The sequence below is a fragment of the Mirounga leonina genome, unplaced genomic scaffold (assembly GCF_011800145.1).
Source record: "Mirounga leonina isolate KUSES-001 unplaced genomic scaffold, KU_Mleo_1.0 Mir_171, whole genome shotgun sequence".
In the NCBI taxonomy this organism is placed as follows: Eukaryota; Metazoa; Chordata; class Mammalia; order Carnivora; family Phocidae; genus Mirounga; species Mirounga leonina.
This window is the reverse complement of record NW_023270436.1, coordinates 13,420,361-13,438,288: the sequence shown is the minus strand read 5'-3', so window position 1 is coordinate 13,438,288 and position 17,928 is coordinate 13,420,361. Positions and strand designations below refer to the sequence as shown.

At 58.8% G+C, this 17,928-nt stretch overlaps 1 protein-coding gene across 1 annotated transcript in view; it reads left to right on the top strand.

Annotated features, from left to right (window-relative positions):
* Positions 1-17,928, top strand: part of TESC (tescalcin) — a 47,243-nt gene that overhangs the window by 26,527 nt on the left and 2,788 nt on the right. Inside the window, exons 3-6 of the mRNA XM_035017087.1 lie at positions 8,408-8,488; positions 12,601-12,740; positions 14,498-14,559; positions 14,662-14,769. Coding sequence (XP_034872978.1) covers positions 8,408-8,488; positions 12,601-12,740; positions 14,498-14,559; positions 14,662-14,769 — 391 coding nt within the window. The remainder of the gene's footprint in view (positions 1-8,407; positions 8,489-12,600; positions 12,741-14,497; positions 14,560-14,661; positions 14,770-17,928) is intronic.

Sequence of the window (17,928 nt, the reverse complement as noted above, 5' to 3'; positions counted from 1 at the left end):
AAACAGCAAATTTTACTTCCTGAGCGCGCCGTGGCCGGCTCACCACCCTCCAGAAATAGATGCTGTGGAATCCTTCAAAGTGACGCAGGCCAGGAGGAGGTCTGATTAGATAGATCCACGTTACGAAAATATTTTTAGATTCATCAGGCCTCTGAATGTGGAGTGAGTCCTGGAGTAAACAGAGCCACAGACATACAAGGCAGAGAAAAAGGGAGCAGTGCTCATTGTTGACCGCCACCCAAGTACAGAGCAGCATTCTGGTTTTTCTTAATATTTTTATTATTTGAGAGAGAGAGAGAGAGTGAGCGAGAGCATGAGGAGGGGGAGCTGCAGAGGGAGAGAGAGAAGCAGACTCCCATGCTGAGCAGAGAGCCCAATGCGGGACTCGATCCCAGGACCCTGGGATCATGACCTGAGCTGAAGGCAGACGCTTCACCGACTGAGCCCCCCAGGTGCCCAGGGCAGAGCAGCACCCCGATAGTCCCGAGCAGAAGTCCTGACTCTGCGTCCTGCTTTGCATCCCCTGGCAGCACTTACCCACTGCCCTGTGGCGTTCAAGGTCAGCTCACAGTCAAGTACGTACGTGGGAGCCCCGGCTGCCATTAGCTGAGGGCTAATATGTGCCGGGCACAGGGCTGCACGCCCACCTGCCTGGTCCCAGGGGTCTGAGGAACCCTGTGAAGTTCACACCATTATCCCATCTTCCAGATTAAGAAACTGAGGCTGGAGAGGATAAGGTCAAAGCAGAGCTGGAACCCCCAAATAACTGTTTTCCTTACTATGTAAGACTTCTCTTTGGAGGGGTTTACTTATGGAGGGTCTTCCCTGCTTAGAAGAAAAGCCAAAGCCTACAGTGATCATATTGCTTTTCTCTAAATTAAGTCCTTTTAACCTAGTCACTTTGCTTTTATCCTGTCAAATAGCCAAAAATGTCCCTTTTTTTAAGTCCTCCTGACAGTGAAGAGTTGCACTGCCTACATCATCAGGCCATTTTGCTGTCAGTGTTTAATGAATTCCGAGAGTTAATGAGTCCTCCCTTTAAAGCCTCAGCTAGCATGGTGCATGCTCATCTGACAAAGAAGAACCCACAGTTGCCTGGACAGCTCTCCAGGCGACAGTGGGCGCGAGCGGTCCTGTCTGCTCAGGTGACAGGGAGAGCCGGGCAGGAGCCCCTTGGGTGTGAAGGGTACCGAGATGTCCCCAAAGCAGGATGAAGCTTTCTAAAGGGACTTGATTAATTCGCAGGTACTTGAATGTACAGTTTTTACAGAGACCCTTTTCTGGGTGATAGGGCCTCCCATGGCTGGTTCTGGTGTCCCAGATGCTGGAGTGAATGACTGGTGCGCTTCCCTCTGCCTCTCCTGGGGGCTCCTTTTGTGGGGGGCGGGGGGGCACACGTGTGGTGGTGCATGGAGAAAGGGAGGGAGGGAGGGTCGGAGAGGTGACTAGCATGTAGGCAAGTCCATTGCGTCTGAGCTAAGGAAAGAAACAGGATGGAGGGTGCCTCTCTTGGGACCGTGGTGGGGAGAGGGACCTTGGGGCAGGAAGTCATGTTCGGGCTAGAGCAGAAGGGACAGAAGGAGCCATGTGTGATGACGAGGGAAGGGGCTCTAGGCAGAGGCATCGGCAGACTCCGGTGGGATGCGCTGCTTCCCCACCTCCCTCCTGACCCCTCCGCCTCCTGCTTCGTCTGCTCCAGCCTCGTGGATATTCCTGCCACGCCCGCCCCAGAGCTCTAGAACACACTGTTCCTTCTTGCAGGGTTTCTCTTGGCCCTTGGAGCTGGAGAGTGTGTGTGTGTGGGGGGGGGATGTCCTGTGCACTGTAGGGTGTAGGTCACATCTTGGGCCTCTGCCCGCTAGATGCCAGTAACACCCCTCCCCCGGGATGACACCAAAAATGACCCCAGACGTGACCACTGGGGTTGAGAACTTGCCACCCTGGTCTCTGCTCAAGCGTCACCTTTGCCAGGAGGCCTTCCCCGATCACCCCCCTGAGATCTCGTCCAGTTCCCCGTGGTCTCCATCTTGCCCCTGCTTGGTTTGCTTGCGCAGGGCCCGCTGCTGCTGCCGGAGATGTTCCGTTTTCCCTCTGTCTTCATCCCCTTGCTGGAATCCCAGGAGGGATCCTGTCTGTCCTGTTCACCACTGGAGCCAGCACCTAGAACAGCGTCTGGCCCGTGGAAGGTGCCAGAATACTTGTTGCTCCCCCCTACGATGAGGACACGGCAGGTGTCGGGAGGGCAGCTGGGTCCGGGCCTGGCGCGGGTACGGGAGAAGCTGAGAAAGCATGTGGCGGGGAGGAATGACATGGTGATGTCACTCTGGCTTTCAGAGGACGCACTTGCTTGGCGGCAAGGGGACCGCGGCTTCTTCTGCCAGAGCTTTTGTGCAAAGGCACATGGATGGGAGAAACAAATGCCTGGTGCATTTGGGGGTTTCCTAGTGTTTCTTTAACCTTAACCGTCCCACGAGTTCCCTGGGGATCACGTTCAAGCGCAGGCTCTGATTCCGGGCCAGCTAAGGCTCCGTGTTTCTCTCAAACCCCAAGTGATGCTGATATTGCTGGTCTGGGGAGCAAGCACACTTTGAGTTGCTCAGCATTGCCTGGGGGCCATGCATGATACGTGAGGCTTGGCCCCTCCTGCGTGAGTCCCCGTGGGGGCCGGTTTCCCCAGTGGGGGCCCCCATGTGGAACTGTCACCTGCTAAAGGGTGGGCAGGGTGGGGGGGCATCCAGGAGAGTCAGGCAGGCAGCCCCTGGAGTAAAGACCCCTCTCGGATGGACCAGTGTGAGCAGAGAGGCCGGAGTTCCAGGCTGGGAATCTGGGGGGCCTCGCTGTGTCCTCAGCTGTCGGGTGGCAGAGGACGGCCCCGAGCCTGCAGAGAGAGCTTTGCAGTTGAGCTGGCCCTCGAAGCTGCCGGAAGCCAGCCCACACCGCAGGCTTGAGGAAGGGCCCCTCCTTGGTGGTTTTTCAGTCTGTCTTTCTCTTGCGGGCTGGATGCTTGCCTTCTTTCTGGGTCCCAGATGGGGCCTCCAGAGGCTTCGGGGAGCGAGGGGGGGCAGATCCCCAACCAAGATTTCAGTTGTTTTTACTCTTTCAAGTAAAAACCGACAACCCAGAAGAAGTATCAAGTGTGAGGAAATGTACGGGGCTGTTAGAGCCCAATTCAAAGCTCCCCTCCTGGCTGTGGGACCGTGGCCTCCTCATTTCACCTCCCTGGGCCTCAGTTTCTCGCCTGTTAAATGGGGGTTATGGGTGTATGGGGAGCAGTGTTTGCAAAGTGCTTAGCACAGCCTGGCACAGGGAAAGCCCTCTGGGTGCCGTTTGGTGGCGGGGGGGAGTCTTTAAACCCTGGGGCTCAGCCCCCAGGAGGAGGTGTGCAAGTTGTATGCCTCTGGGGCCTCCGTGGGGGACCGCTCCCCGCTGGTCACCACGGCAACATTGCCGGACCCGTGGCCCCCACACATCAGCTCCGTCCCCAGAGCCCTGGGCTCGTGGGGAGCAGAGCTCTTTCCCATGGCGCCGGTCTGGGCCCGGACACCTGCGGCTGAGCCAGTTCTACCAGCCCAGTGGCCGCTGGGGGCGGGTGGGGAGGAAGGAGAATAAGACCGAAACCGGCATTTATGGGGCATTAAACTGTGGTCGACCTCTCCCAGGCTCTGGGCTTCAGGCCTGCAGTTGACTTGTTAAAAAGGGAAGTTGGCAAGTATCCGGGGGTGTCCCCAAGGACCAGACAGCCAGACCCAAGTCTTCCTAGCATCTGCTTCCCGGAGATACTGTGCACTGTCTGTCAGTATCCTTCTTAGCAATAAGAAGTTTCTTTACCTTTGCCTCAGTTTCCCCATCTTTAACTTGGGGATAAACGTCTGCCTTATAGGAAAATAACGTAAAGCTCTTAGAGCAATACCTGTCACCTTGGGAGTACACAGAAAGTTAGCTGCTATTATTACTGCCCTAATGTTATTTTATTTTATTTTTAAAGATTTATTTCAGAGAGAGCACACACGTGAGCGGGGGAGGGGCTGAGGGAGAGGGAGAGAGAATCCTCGAGCAGACTCCCCGATGAGCACGTAGCCCAACGCAGGGCTGGGTCCCAGCACCCCGAGATCATGACCGGAGTCGAAACCAAGAGTCAGCTGCCTAACAGACTGAGCCACCCAGGCGTCCTGGTTGTCCTGATTTTAAAATGAAGAGCTCACTGTGTGTCAGGCAGTATCCTAAGCACCGTGTGTGTATTTATTGAATTTATTAATTTCATTAACCCCATGACACTACCCAGACATTCCCGTGATCCCCATTTTACAGATGAGAAATCTGAGGCTCCGAGACCTGGAGAGGCTTACCCAAGGTCACGTGCCTGGTCAGGAGCAGATCCTGAGCTGGCCCTGGGTGTACTTGATTTCACAGCCCCTTTGCTGTGGGCGGTGCTGGGTCTGCACCCAATTCACAGATGAGGAAACTGAGGCAATGAGCGTCTGTCACGTGGCTGTGTGAGAAAGCTGAGGTTTGAGTGTGGGTCCAGCAGGTACTTGAGGACTGGGGAGCAAGGGCAGCTGGGCTTCAGAGACACCTGTACAGACCCGGGATCCTGTGCCTCCAGCCCGATTCCCAGCATCTGCCTCACCTCTGCCCCTGTCAGTGGGAGGTCAGGCTGCTTTTCTTGTTAATTTTCTTCTGCAGACACATGGTCAGGCTCTGCAGGGTCCTTCCTTCCTCCACCATCAGCCCCAGGGAGCCCTCTGGCCCTCTGTGGGATTTCATGGTGGCTGGAGAGGGCTGCTGGTGGGTCCCTTCTTGCCCCCTTTCCAAACACGGGGCCCGGGTTTCTCCCAGCCCCCTAGAACCTGCAGCTTCCCCGTTGCTGGCCTCTGTTCCCTTCTGGGGAATTAACCAGAGCCGTTTCCACGTCCCACGTGTGTCCCCAAATAGGATGCTCCTGGCAGCTCTGGGGGACAGCTCCTCTGATAGCCTGTTCCTGAGCTTGGCAAGGCGTAGCTGAGGTTTGATGCTCTCCAAGGACCCCAGGGTGAGTCCTGGGAGCATCTGAGAGGCCTGGATGCCTCGGCGGGGGGACTGAGCCTGGCGCTAGCCAGGTGCTCAAGACAGAATGGACGAGGAGTCGAGCCCCGCCCACACTCACCACCCCTATTCACTCTGCACACGGCTCACTGAGCACCTGTGGTGCCCCCAGCTGTGCAAGGCGCTGAGGACCTGGTGCTCTGGACATGAGGGTCCCTGTCCCCAGCTCTCTGGTGTGTGAAAGCTTCAGATGTCTGTGGCATCTGTGTGCCCACTTTACAGATAGGAAACCGAGTCCGAGGCCAGATTAGCGGTAGCCCGGACCCCTGGCCAATGAAAGCCAGAGGGGGGGTTGGGGGGGGGTCTCAGCCACGTAGCTGCTGGTCGCTTCTTTCCCCTTCTCCCAAAATTCTCCCTCAAGCTCCACGTGGCTGCTCGGACCTGACTTGTCCCCGTGTGGGGGTCTCCCGTGGTGGGGAGGATGGCGTACCCAGAGAAAGTGTCGGCTCCCAGAGAGGGGAACTTACAGACTGCATGTAGCCATGACCTCACACCCAGGTCCAAGGCAGAACGTTCTCTGCCTCAGAGCCTCTTCCTGTCCCTTCCTGATCCCCCTCCCCGAAGGCAGTTGACCTTTCTCCTGATTTCGGGCTGCATAGGTCAGCGCTCGTACCTTGTGCTCTTTATATAAAGAGGGTCATAGTGCAGTGGTTCTTTGCATTTTGGTCTTTAAGCATATCTTAGGGAAATTTTTTAGATGCCTTATTGAGATACAATGCACGTATCCTACAGTTTACCCATTTAAAGTATGCAGTCAGTTTGAGGACCTTTTCTTTTTTTTTTTTTTAATTGGGAGAGAGAGAATGAGAGACAGAGAGCATGAGAGGGAGGAGGGTCAGAGGGAGAAGCAGACTCCCCGCCGAGCAGGGAGCCCGATGCAGGACTCGATCCCGGGACTCTAGGATCATGACCTGAGCCGAAGGCAGTCGCTTAACCAACTGAGCCACCCAGGCGCCCTCTTTTTTTTTTTTTTTTTTTTAAGATTTTATTTATTTGAGAGAGAGAGACAGAGAGAGGGCATGAGAGGGGGGAGGGTCGGGAGGGTCAGAGGGAGAAGCAGACTCCCTGCTGAGCAGGGAGCCTGATGCGGGACTCGATCCCGGGACTCGATCCCGGGACTCCAGGGTCATGACCTGAGCCGAAGGCAGTCGCTTAACTGACTGAGCCACCCAGGCGCCCCTGAGGACCTTTTCATCACCCCCTCTCCCCTCCCTGCCATGAAACCCTATACCCATTAGCCACCAACCCCTCTGTGACCCCACCCCCGGCAGCCAGCAGTCTGCTTTCTGTCTCTGGATCTGCCATGGATCGGCCTGTTCTGGTCATGGCAGATAAATGGATCCCCTAAGATGTGGCCATTTGTGTCCCGCGTCTTCCGCTCAGCACCTGCCTTCGAGCGTCATCCACGTGGTAGCGTGCATCAACACTGCGATCCTTTTTCCGACCAAATAGTATTCCATCACCCCGGGCAACTGTTCTGAGTGTGCCCCTTCTTCAGACCTGGGATCTGCGGAATCTGAAGCATGTGTCCACGGATACTGGCTCCTGAGTTTGGCCAGGTGACCCCCCCCCCCGTCTCCCCCGAGCCAGTCCCACCGGGAGCCGCGGGCGGGGGTGGGGGGCGGACAGGAAGGAGCGTGGAGGTGGCCGTGGGCTCACGGAGGGGTCTGGGCATCCGAGCCAGGCTCCCCTTTCCCTTCTGGGAGGTGGGGGACAGGACAGGGGTCAGTCCTGTGCTTCTGCTGGAAGCTTCCAACCCAGACAGTGTTTAGCTCTCTGTGTACTTGGCACTGTGTCCTTCCCGGCATGCGTTTGTTCACGTTTTGAGCCCCAAATCTGTTGACTAGCCCACCCCTGGACACTCTCATCTCAAGTGTCTGACCTCCTTCCACCTCTGCTGCCTGGGCGTGCATCCTTGCTCCCTGGGATTACCAGCCTGGGCCTTGGGTCCCTTCCAAGGCCACTGCCCCTTGAAGTCCATGGGACAGAAGAAAAACTAGGAAGCAGATTCTGAGAGAAAAGGATGGCTTTTTGTGGGAAGGTCGAGTGGGCAAGGGCCTCCTTCCCTGCGGACCCGCAGCCTGTCCCCCACCCAGCGGTACCTGTGTGCAGTGACAGGGTGGCTGGGATTGAAATTCACCTCCACCTGCCCCCAAGCCAGCACCTTTTCCCCTTCCCCCCGAACAGCTTTACAGAAATAGGGTTCACCTACCATACGATTTGCCATTAAAATGTACAATTCCATGGCTTCTAATACCCTCAAAGGTGTGCGTCCAGCCCCACAGTCAATTTCTGAATCTTTTTTTTTTAAAAGATTTATTTGAGAGAGCGAGAATGAGAGAGAGAGAGAGTACATGAGAGGGGGGAGGGTCCGAGGGAGAAGCAGACTCCCCGCTGAGCCCGGAGCCCGACGTGGGACTCGATCCCAGGACTCCGGGATCATGACCTGAGCCGAAGGCAGTCGCCTAACCAACTGAGCCACCCAGGCGCCCAATTCTGAATCTTTTGATCATCCCCTACAGAAGCCTGGTACCCTTAGCTGTCCCTCCCCAGCGTTCCCACGCCCCCGGTCCCTGGGCGCCCCTGGTCTCCATTCAGTCTCTACGGATCCACCTGTTCGAGACATTTCGTGTAAATGGAATCCGACACTGTGTAGTTTTGGTGCTGGGCTTCTTTCACTCAGCACATGCAATGTTTTCAAGGCTCAGTTGTGTTGCAGTGTGGATCCCTACTTCCGTCCTTTTTATGGCTGAATAATACTCCATCGTCTGGATGGACCACAAATTGTCTACTCAGTTGACAGACACTTGGGCGGTTTCTGCTGTGCGGCTACTATGAATAATGCTTCTATGCCGTCTGTGTACCCGTTCTTGCGTGGATGCATTTGTAGGCGTGGAAGCACCAGGGCCCATGCTAACTCTCCATTCCACCCGTTGAGGACTCGCCAGACTGTCTCCAGTATCCGGGCCAACAGCCTGCTGCCCCAATTCCAGATTGGCCAAAGCAGGGTCTCCTCGCCTGGGGTCTGTGATGGGCCTCAGGTGGCCTCTGACCCCTCATAAGGAGGCACACACCTCGTGTCTCTGCGTTTTTCTGGGGGTGAATGTCCAGGACACAGAGCGTCTTGGAGTCTTCAGATCCTCCCAGCTCCTAGTGGTCCAAGGTTGCACATCAATGCAGTGTGTTCCAGTCTTGTCTCTGGACGATTCTCATGGGACTTGCTCAGGACTAAGAAATACAGCCTGATAAGTGGTGAACATGCCATGTGACCTTGGCTTTTTTCCCCCTCTCTCTTTTCCCGGTGCTTCTCCCTCCTGGGACGCAGCAAGGAGAACTTCAACAACGTCCCTGACCTGGAGCTCAACCCAATCCGATCCAAAATCATCCGTGCCTTCTTCGACAACAGGTGCGTCTTTGTCCCTGAACCAGCCCTAAACCAAGCTGCTCTTGTGAGGGGCGTCCCATCGTTTTTGCTGTGCTCTCTCCATCAGAAGTGAGTCGCTAGGTCAGCCCACGTGAAGAGAGGGGACTGCACAGGGGCTGGGGGCCAGGAGGACGGAATCGTTGGGAGCCATCTTGGAGGCTACCTCAGTTTCTGTACCTGTAAAAGATACGCATCTGCCTCTCAGGGTGGCCGAGGGTGCACTGGGATAATGTGCACTAAGGAGTTGGCTGTCATTCTGCTTGTCACCCTGACGTGCAGAGAAACTGAGGCACAGGCGGTGGTGCAGTGTTCCGGAGCTGAGGCTCCAGCCAGAGCTCGTGCCCCCAAATGTCCAGCATTGTTGGAGTTGAACGACTTGCGTGACTGCATGGAGACTCGCTGTCTGAGGCTCCTTCAAGAGTTGGGTGGTGTACGCCCTCCCCAGGCTGCCAGGGCCCTAGGCCTGGCCCCGCATGTCTACAGAGATGGCTGAGAAACCGGGAGAACCGGCAGAAAGAGGAAGGAAGGGAACAGGCGTGTTGTGGCCAGAAGACGGGTGGTGACTTCCCGGAGGGGTTTCAAGTTTGTGAGCCTGAGCCACTCAGCTCTGGTTCTGCCAAGGCTGTGCGGCCCTAAGCAAGACACTGAGTCTCCCTGAACCTCCCCAGGTTGTGGGTAGGGGTAGGTGTCCTCAGCTGCCCTGAAAGATACAGAGGCCTGCCTGCAGGGCAAGGCCTGAGAAGCTGACCAAGAGTTAACAAGGCAAAGCCGAGAGAAAAGGTGTTCTGGGAGGACCGAACTGCATGTGCAAAGGCCCTGTGGTACAAAAAAGTCGAGCGAGTGTGGGTGGCCCAAAGGAGGTCTGGCCAGAGCACAGAGAGGCCATGCGAGATGAGAGGTGTGGGGAGGGCAGGGCTGCATCGTGCAGCCCCTTGACCGGCAAGAGGGGTCTTGACTTCAACCTGGGAGCAGCAGCGGGGGGTGCTGATGGGTTTAAGGCAGGGTGGGGATCGCAGACTCTGGCTGCCGGTGGGCTGTGGGGGACGGAGGCCCGGGAGAGGGTGTACTGTGTTCCCCCAGGCTGGAGGCAGGGCTGCTGAGGGGAGATGGAGGGCAGCGGGCAGCCCTGTGACACCTGGGAGGGAGGAAGAGAGGACAGAGGGAAGGATGGGCCTGGGGTTGGAGGTGAGCAGCTGGTACCAGAGGAATCTGCATGGACGATTGTCACATTTGCCAGAAGGACGGCACACAGTCTGTGGTGAAGATGGGGTTGGAATGCTCTTTTTGCCTCGTGGGCCCACACCTGCCTGTATGTGTCCGTGAGGCTTGTTTCCAAAAGGCTCTGCGCGGATCTGGCCCCTTGGTAAGCTGGCCAGGCATCGGGGACGCAGCCTTCTGTGGGGCACAGCTCACAGCCTGAGGTGAGCTAGGGAGGGGTGAGGGCAGTGGCCCTGCTCATACTAGCTGCCTCCTGGGGCCTAGCAGGCTGGTCCCCTGAGCCTCCCCCTGCCCTAGCAGGGAGTGTGTTCAGACTGGAGAGAGGGTGCTCCTGGTGTGGATGAGAATGTTCTGGGTCCTGACCGGGGCATGGGTTACACAGGTGCATACTGTTCAAATGCAAAATCTGTGCCTTTGTATGTAATTATTCCTTAAGACAAATCTGACCCCAGGTCGCAGCTTGGCTTTCATCTGTCACCCGTGGGAACTGGGCACGGCTCCAGGAGCTGTGTTTTCGGCTCACGGGGTGGCATTCGGGTGTCTGCTGGGCTGCCGTCCATGAGCCTCTGCCTGGGGGACGGGCCGTGGGCCTGAGGCTGGAGCTGCAGCCTCTGTCTGGCTAGGGGACAGGAAGGCAGGGCCCACGCAAGCAACCACTGGGCTTGGGGGCGGCCAGTCAGAGGCAGGAGAGACACCCCCCTTCACTTGGAGGGTCCGAAGTTAGGACAGCCATCGGAGGGCTGGGGCAGGTGCAGTGCTGCCTGCAAGGGGCGGGGGGGACTTCAGTTGGTCAGGGAATGCTGAGTGTCCAGAAGGTGGACGTCGAACCAAACCTCTGGGGGCCCCTGAGGAGTGGAGGGTGACAGGAGGGGGTGTGCTGGCCCGGGGTGGATGGTGACAACACCCACCTTGTGGGGCCTGGGGGAGCAGGGGGAGGGATTGGGGCTTACCCTGAGATTCGAAGCCTCTGGAGGTCCTGAAGCCGGGGAGCAGTAGGGTGTGATTTGCATTTTGCAAAGCTCCCTCTGGTCCCGCTGAGGATGGTGGAGGCTGAGGTAGGCCATGGCAGGTGCATGAGTGGGCAGGCAGCCTGGAAATCTCTGAAGAGGGGAAGATTTAGGAAGGACTCCCCCAGCCTTGCCCCAGAACAGCTTGGGGCCTGCAGCTAAGAGCCTGTATACTCTTCTCCATCTTTCATTTTTTTTTTTTTAAAGGTTTTATTTCTTTATTTGTATGAGAGAGAGCAAGCGCGCATGCACTCATGAGAGCACAAGCAATGGGGAGCTGCAGGTAGAGGGAGAAGCAGGCTCCCTGCTCAGCAGGGAGCCTGATGCGGGGCTTGATCCCAGGACTCTGGGATCATGACCTGAGCTGAAAGCAGATGCTTAACCGACTGCGCCACCCAGGTGTCCCCACATCCTTCGCTTCTTGTTGCGGAAGTTCCAAAGGGGTGGGGGGAGGACTTTGGAGTGGGTCCCAGAGACAGAATTTTCCTCTCAAGAAAGACCAGGGTCAGCCTTGCTTCCTAATCCCCTTCAGGACCTGGACTGTGGATGGAGGGCAGTCCTTCCCCACCTCCAAGGGCTCTGTTCCTTACACAATCATCAGAAAATTAAGGATGAAAAAGATTGCTCTAAACTGGGCATCTTTGCAAAAGGAATGAAAGCTGCCCGTTTGCTGAGGCCCTGCCGTCTGCCGCCAGGCACCATGCGGCCATGAGGCGGACCCTGCTGGAGCCCCGCCTGGAACGTGGGCCCTTCCTGGCACCTTCTGCAAAGCACGTTGCTAGGGACAACCTCGAGCCTGCCTTGACTTGTTTAAAGATCTGAAGTTATCAGTAAAGTTTGCACTTTGGCGATAAACCAGTGACTCAGCGCTCCCGAGCTGATCACTACCGGAATTGCAAACAGCTTGATAGAGAGCAGGAGTCGGCTAACTTTTTCTGTAAAAGGCCACAGAGTAAATATTTTAGGCTTCATGGGCCATGTAGAGTCTGTCACAGCGGCTCAGCTCTGCCGTGGTGGCATGAAAACAGCCACAGACACTGAGTAAATGAATGGGTGTGGCTGTGTGCCAATAAAACTTTATTTAAAGACATTGACATTTGAATTGCACGTAATTTTTATGAAATTTTGTCATGAGATGCTATTATTACTTTGGGTTTTTCCTCCCCCCAAACATTTTTTCAACTATTTAAAAACCTAGGGGCGCCTGGGTGGCTCAGTTGGTTAAGCGACTGCCTTCGGCTCAGGTCATGATCCTGGAGTCCCGGGATCGAGTCCCGCATCGGGCTCCCTGCTCGGCGGGGAGTCTGCTTCTCCCTCTGACCCTCCTCCCTCTCATGCTCTCTGTCTCTCATTCTCTGTCTCTCAAATAAATAAATAAAATCTTTAAAAAAATAAATAAAAATAAAAACCTAAAACCCCCTCTTCATCCATGGACTGGACAGAAATAGGCGGCACGCGGGGGTTGGGCCATGGACAGGAGTTGGCCAGCTTCGGATCTGGAGGAAAGGGTAAGGAGAGGTGGCTCGATGAGTTACTGAATTGCTCAGTGCCTTGGTTTCCCCACGTGTGAGTGCCCACTCCTGGGCACCCCGGCCCTCACCAGCAGCAGTGTGGTTGTGGTCTCGCCCCGGCCCCCTGTGCGGTGAGCGCTGGGAGGGCAGCACCGGGCTTGGGCTAAACCTCCGGGGGCACCCCCCTCCCGCCCTGGCGCCCCTGCAAGCAGGTTGCTGGGACACGGAACCCAAGGCTGAGACGGCCATCGCGGGCGAAGCGTGGGCCCAGAAGGGCCGCGTTCCCCGAAGCATCGCAGGCGAAGGGACAGGATCCGGGGTTCACGCGCTGCCGCCATGTCCCTCTCTGCTCCCGTAGGAACCTGCGCAAGGGGTCCAGCGGCCTGGCTGACGAGATCAACTTTGAGGATTTCCTGACCATCATGTCCTACTTCCGGCCTATCGACACCACCATGGACGAGGAGCAGGTGCAGCTGTGCCGGAAAGAGAAGTTGAGATGTGCGTGCACGTCGGGGCCGGGCCGCGTCTCCCCGGGTTCCGCCGCGCCCCTGCAGCTGGCGGGTGGGCGAGTGCGGAGGGGAGGGCTGGGGGACGCCAGCCCGCGTCCTTTGGGAGGTCCGTCCCAGGTGACAGCACCCACGGAGGCCCCCAGGGGGTGATTCTCCCCCCAGGTTGTGCCGTGGCGGCTGGGGTTCTCGGGGGATGTGAAAAGAGCAAGGCCCTTGGTTCAGACAGACCTGGGCTCCCATCGGGCCCCTTCCGCTGAGCAGCTGTGTGACCTCGACCCGGAACACGGGGTGCTGATCGTGAACACACGCTGGTTCTGAGGCTCAGTGAGGTCACCCAGGCGGCGCGCACCCTTGGCACCTGGGAGGAGCTCCGTGAACCTGTTTCTTCCCTCGTCCTTGAGCTGCCTCAGACGCCAGGTTCACCAGACGGGCCTCTGGCTGATCTGTCCCGGCGGAGCCCCCCTGGTCCCTGGGCTCTGGAGCCTGCGTCGTCGTGATCCAGGCTGGCCAGCAGCACGGGGTCCCGGGGTGGCCTGCGTCACGTGTCCCTGCCCCGTGCGGACTTTCCCAGGACTCCTGACATCCCGCCGTAGGCCACCCAGAAGCTCAGGCTCGTTAGCGGGAATAAGTAAACATGGGGACTGGGCCGTATTTAGCTCTGGAATGTGTACGTGAGGGCTGGTGGGAACTGTCTGGGCTGGGGGCCCCCGGGGCCCCCCTCTGGTGCTCTGGACCAGCGGGGGAGCCCGGTGTCGGCCCAGCGTCCCACCTGCTCTGAGGGCCAGGTCAGGGGTCGTGGAGACTCCCGGTTTCCCTTCCCTTAACGGGGCGGCTGTGGGCAAACACGTTAACTTCTCTGAGCTTCCACAGTACAGTCTGTGTGTGAAATGGGCTCAGGGCAGCCTCGCCTCGCGGGGTCACGTGCAGATGAGACGTGAAGATGTTTGCCGCATGTTGCCCGGGGTGTCCGGTCGGTGCTGGGTCAGTGGCAGCGTGGGGGACTCGGTGAGCTGCAGGCTGCGCTGCTGGGCCAGAGGGGCTGCCTTCCCTTCGGCTCCTGGCCTCTCCTGGGCTGCCCGATGCAGAGTGATGTCCATCAAGGAGCAAAGCGAATGACACAAAGTGGACTAACCAGAGGAGGTGCTGGTGTCCCTCCCCTGTGCCCACGGGGGGCCGGCTCAGACCAGCCAAGGGCTGGAATGTTGGCAGTGGGGTCCATGACCTGCCGATGAGAGCTGCCTGCTTGGGTCTTTGAGGAATGATGCCTCTTAAAAAAAAAAAAAAATCTTAAGTAATCTCTGTACACAACACGGGGCTCAAACTTACCACCCCGAGGTCAAGAGTCGCACGCTCTTCCAGCTGAGCCAGCCAGGCGCCCCGAGGAATGATACTTTGAAATAACATTGATCTGTCTTTGCATCAATGTCCCCTCTGTGCTCAGAGTGTGCCGGGATCCCTGGTCCTGATCCGCCAGCTCTGTGGTTCCCTGAGCCCGTGCAGCACCCGGAAATAGACGCTGTTGTTGTTATTCCCATTTGACAGATGGGAAAGCTGAGGCTCAGAGAAGTTAGGTCACTTGCTCAAGGTCACCCACCAGGAAGTAGGCAGTCTGACCCCATGGCCTTTGCCCTTGACCTCTACATTATGGATGTCTTTGGCTCATTTTGAGCAAGAAGGTTGGGGAAGCAGGGGGACGTGGGGCTCCCCTCCCGGCTCGTCTGACCGAGCCCCCCCTGTCGCCCCCAGTTCTGTTCCACATGTATGACTCGGACAGCGACGGCCGCATCACCCTGGAAGAATATCGAAATGTAAAGTATGCTCCTCCGCCCGCCGGCCAGGGCTCCTGGCCCCTCCCCGCCCCCGGCCCGGACGGAGGCCCGAGGTCACCGTGTGTCTACCTCACCCGGCAGGTGGTGGAGGAGCTGCTCTCCGGAAACCCGCACATCGAGAAGGAGTCGGCCCGCTCTATCGCCGACGGGGCCATGATGGAGGCGGCCAGCGTGTGTGTGGGGCAGATGGTGAGCCGTGTCCCCGGAACCCCCAGCTGACCCTTGCCCGGCTTGCTTCTGGAAGGCCATGAGGGGAGACCCCCAGGCCATCGGCTTGCCACACTGTTGTCAATGTAGGACCGTGGCTGGGAGGGGATTTCTGGCCTGGGGACGGATGGGGTCAGCAGGGGCTGCCCTCTGGGCTCCTTCGTTTGGGGCCCCGGCGCGGACCTGGGAGTGGGGACGTGCGTCAGCAAGATGGAGGAGCGGGGCTCAGGGCCGGCGCCTGTGGAGGGGAGCCCCCCGCCGGTCCCCAGAAGGGATGCGCGGGCCAGAGGCGGGTGGCCGTGGAGGCTCCACGTTGCCGCCGAGGGCCGGTGGCGGGGCTGAGCATCAGGGTCTCTGCACGGGTTCTGGACACCCCCGGAGGCTCGTCGGGGTTGTGCTGGTGTCGAGACGGCTGGGGCATTTCTCAGGACCGTGCGAGCTGGTTAGAGCAGGGCCGCTCCCCCCCGGTGCTGGTGACTCATGGGGCGGGACAGCCGTCCGTGGTGGGGACCGTCCTGTTCAGCCGCGTCCCTGGCCTCCACGCCCTGGATGCCGGTCACTCCCTCCCAGTTGTGACAACCAAGAACGTCTCTAGACATGGCCAGGTGTCCCTGGTCGGGGAGCGGGTTCATCCCCAGTGAAGACCACGAACGAGAGGGGCACAGACGTAGATGGTCAGCAGACCGACTGAGCCGGGGCGACCAGCAAGCACGTGCTGGGTTGTCGGGCTGTGGAGGCACCTGCAGATACGCCCCAGGCAGGCCAGGCACCCCCTGCGACGCTCCTGTCCCCGAGGGCAGCGGCATGGTCTGTGTACACGTCCTAGGGACACCCCATGCATCGTTTCGTAGATCTGTAGTCTTGTGTTCCCGGTGGGGAAACCGAGACCCAAGGACATAAAGAACTTTCTGGAATTCGGGGGCAGCGATCCTTACTATGCTTGGTGGACTCACTCTTGTAGGGCTGGGTCTAGCCTGGCTAGCCCTTGACACGGTGGCTTTGAGCCCCAGGGACCCCGAGGACAGGCACCCGACCCTCTCTGTGACTTTGCTCGCTGAGGGTTTCGGCTGGTCCCACGGAGGCCATCGCCTCCTCACACCTGTGTGTTTCACGTGGCCGTGGCTCCAGACACCTGTGGCTTTGGGCTCACCAGGGCCTGAGCGGACGGGTGTCTTCCTGCCAGAACCTGCTCTTTGTGCCCCAAGCCTGCCATCGAGGGCCTGCTCCCCGGGGGCGGGGGCTGTGGTCATTGTGGTCATCGTATTGGCCTGTGTTTTATCGGTCTGCCCCTCAGACCCCGGTGGGGGGGGGGGCTTCTGGGAAACCACCCCACTCAGCGAGCTACCTGCGGCCCAGAGGGCTGGTGACCTCAGTGGGGAGCGCGGGGATCCCCCGCCCTGTTGTCGGGCCAGGTTCCCGTTTGATTTAGTGACGCTCTCCTCCTCTAAATGGCTCCCCATCCCACTCCACTTTCAACTGGTGACAGTTTTCTTAATGTGCTGTAGTAAAACAGTTGGCTGACAGCTGCTGACCTGCATAAGCTGCACAAACCTCAGAAGCGGAGGCGTCTTCGAGCCGACGCCTGCGCCCCGGGTGTGCGCCCCGGGTGTCTTTCTTTTATTTACGGGTCCTCGGTGTGTTCTTTTTTTTTTTTAAAGATTTTATTCATTTATTTGAGACAGAGAGAAAGAGAGAGAGCACATGAGGGGGGGAGGGTCAGAGGGAGAAGCAGGATCCCCGCTGAGCAGGGAGCCCGATGCGGGACTTGATCCCGGGACTCCAGGATCATGGCCTGAGCCGAAGGCAGTCGCTTAACCGACTGAGCCACCCAGGCGCCCCTTCGGTGTGCTCTTAAAATATTTTTTCCTACAGACGTCGGCCGGATACACACACGAGCTGTGGGGCGAGGGCCGGCCCCGCAGCTCAGTACCGCGCGGCCTCCGAGGATGCTGAACGGGCCGCCCGCGGGCTCCCAGAGCCGGCTCTTGCCCAGAGCAGTGCTGGCTTTCCCGAGTGCGACTTTCTCTGGAAGGACCCGTGGCTTGAGGACGGGGCTGCTAGGCGGGGGTCTCAGCTGGGGGGGGGGGGGGGGGGGGGGGCTTCCCCCACCCGCCCCTGCCCTCCCTCCACGCGCACCCACCCTCCCGCCCTGCTCTCGGGCCGTGGAGCCCCGTCTGTAATTAGCTCTCCTCGGCTGCCCTCTCTCTGAAGGCGTCCCCGGGTCCCCGGGCGGGAAGAGCAGGGAGCCCCAGGGGACAGGCCGGGGAAACTGGACAACTGGTCGCATTGGTAAGATTTGAAAGCGTATGTAGGTTAGGTTTCTGTACGAAAAGCCAGTGTTAGGAAACCACAAAGGGTGAGGACTCCGACCGGACGCTTGGGGCCTGCTGGGCTCCTCCCAGCCGGACCGGTGGCCTGGCCTCCGTGGGCCCAGTGGCCTTCTCTCTAAGATGGGGGTAAGCGCAGGGCCCAGGCGGCAGACACCCAGGGTGCGCGCGGTTCCCTCCCTAGACGGCAGGACAGCTCCGGAGACGTGTGCGATCTCCTGGGGCTTATCTTTCGGTCCTCGCCGGCGTGTACGTGTGTGTCTTTTCTTTCTGATTGACACGAACTGGAACTGAACGGACCGCTTCTCGTCCTCTCCGCACGGCCCCCCCCCCCCCACCCCTCCCCTGGGCGGACGGTGGCTGTCCGCTTAGCGTGGGAGCTGTCGCCACCTGCCTGCGTGCTTCTGCCTGCTCTGTATCTGGAGCCTTTTCCGCATTCGCACGTGGAGAGTGACCCCTTCTTAATGGCTGCTCAGTAATCGGTAGCACAGAGGACCAGGATTTATTTAGCTTGTCTTCCGTGGACGGATGGCAGCCGGGCTGTCACTGCCCCAAAGGGTGCTGCAGGCGGGGCTGAGGTTGGGGGAGGCTCGGCGGTGCCAGAGCCCGAGATAGCAGCACAAGGGCCAGGAGCCCCACCTCTGGCCTCATGGGGTCCGGGTGTGCCGGAGCCGGACAGACGCAGATGGAGACTGGCACTGACCGTGACCGGCTGGGGGAGAGGCCCAGCAGGTGGCCCTTATCATGGTGACTCGCTGGGCGCGAGGGGTGGGCCGCAGAAGGCAGCCCTCCCGCCCCCCCACCCCCCACCCCT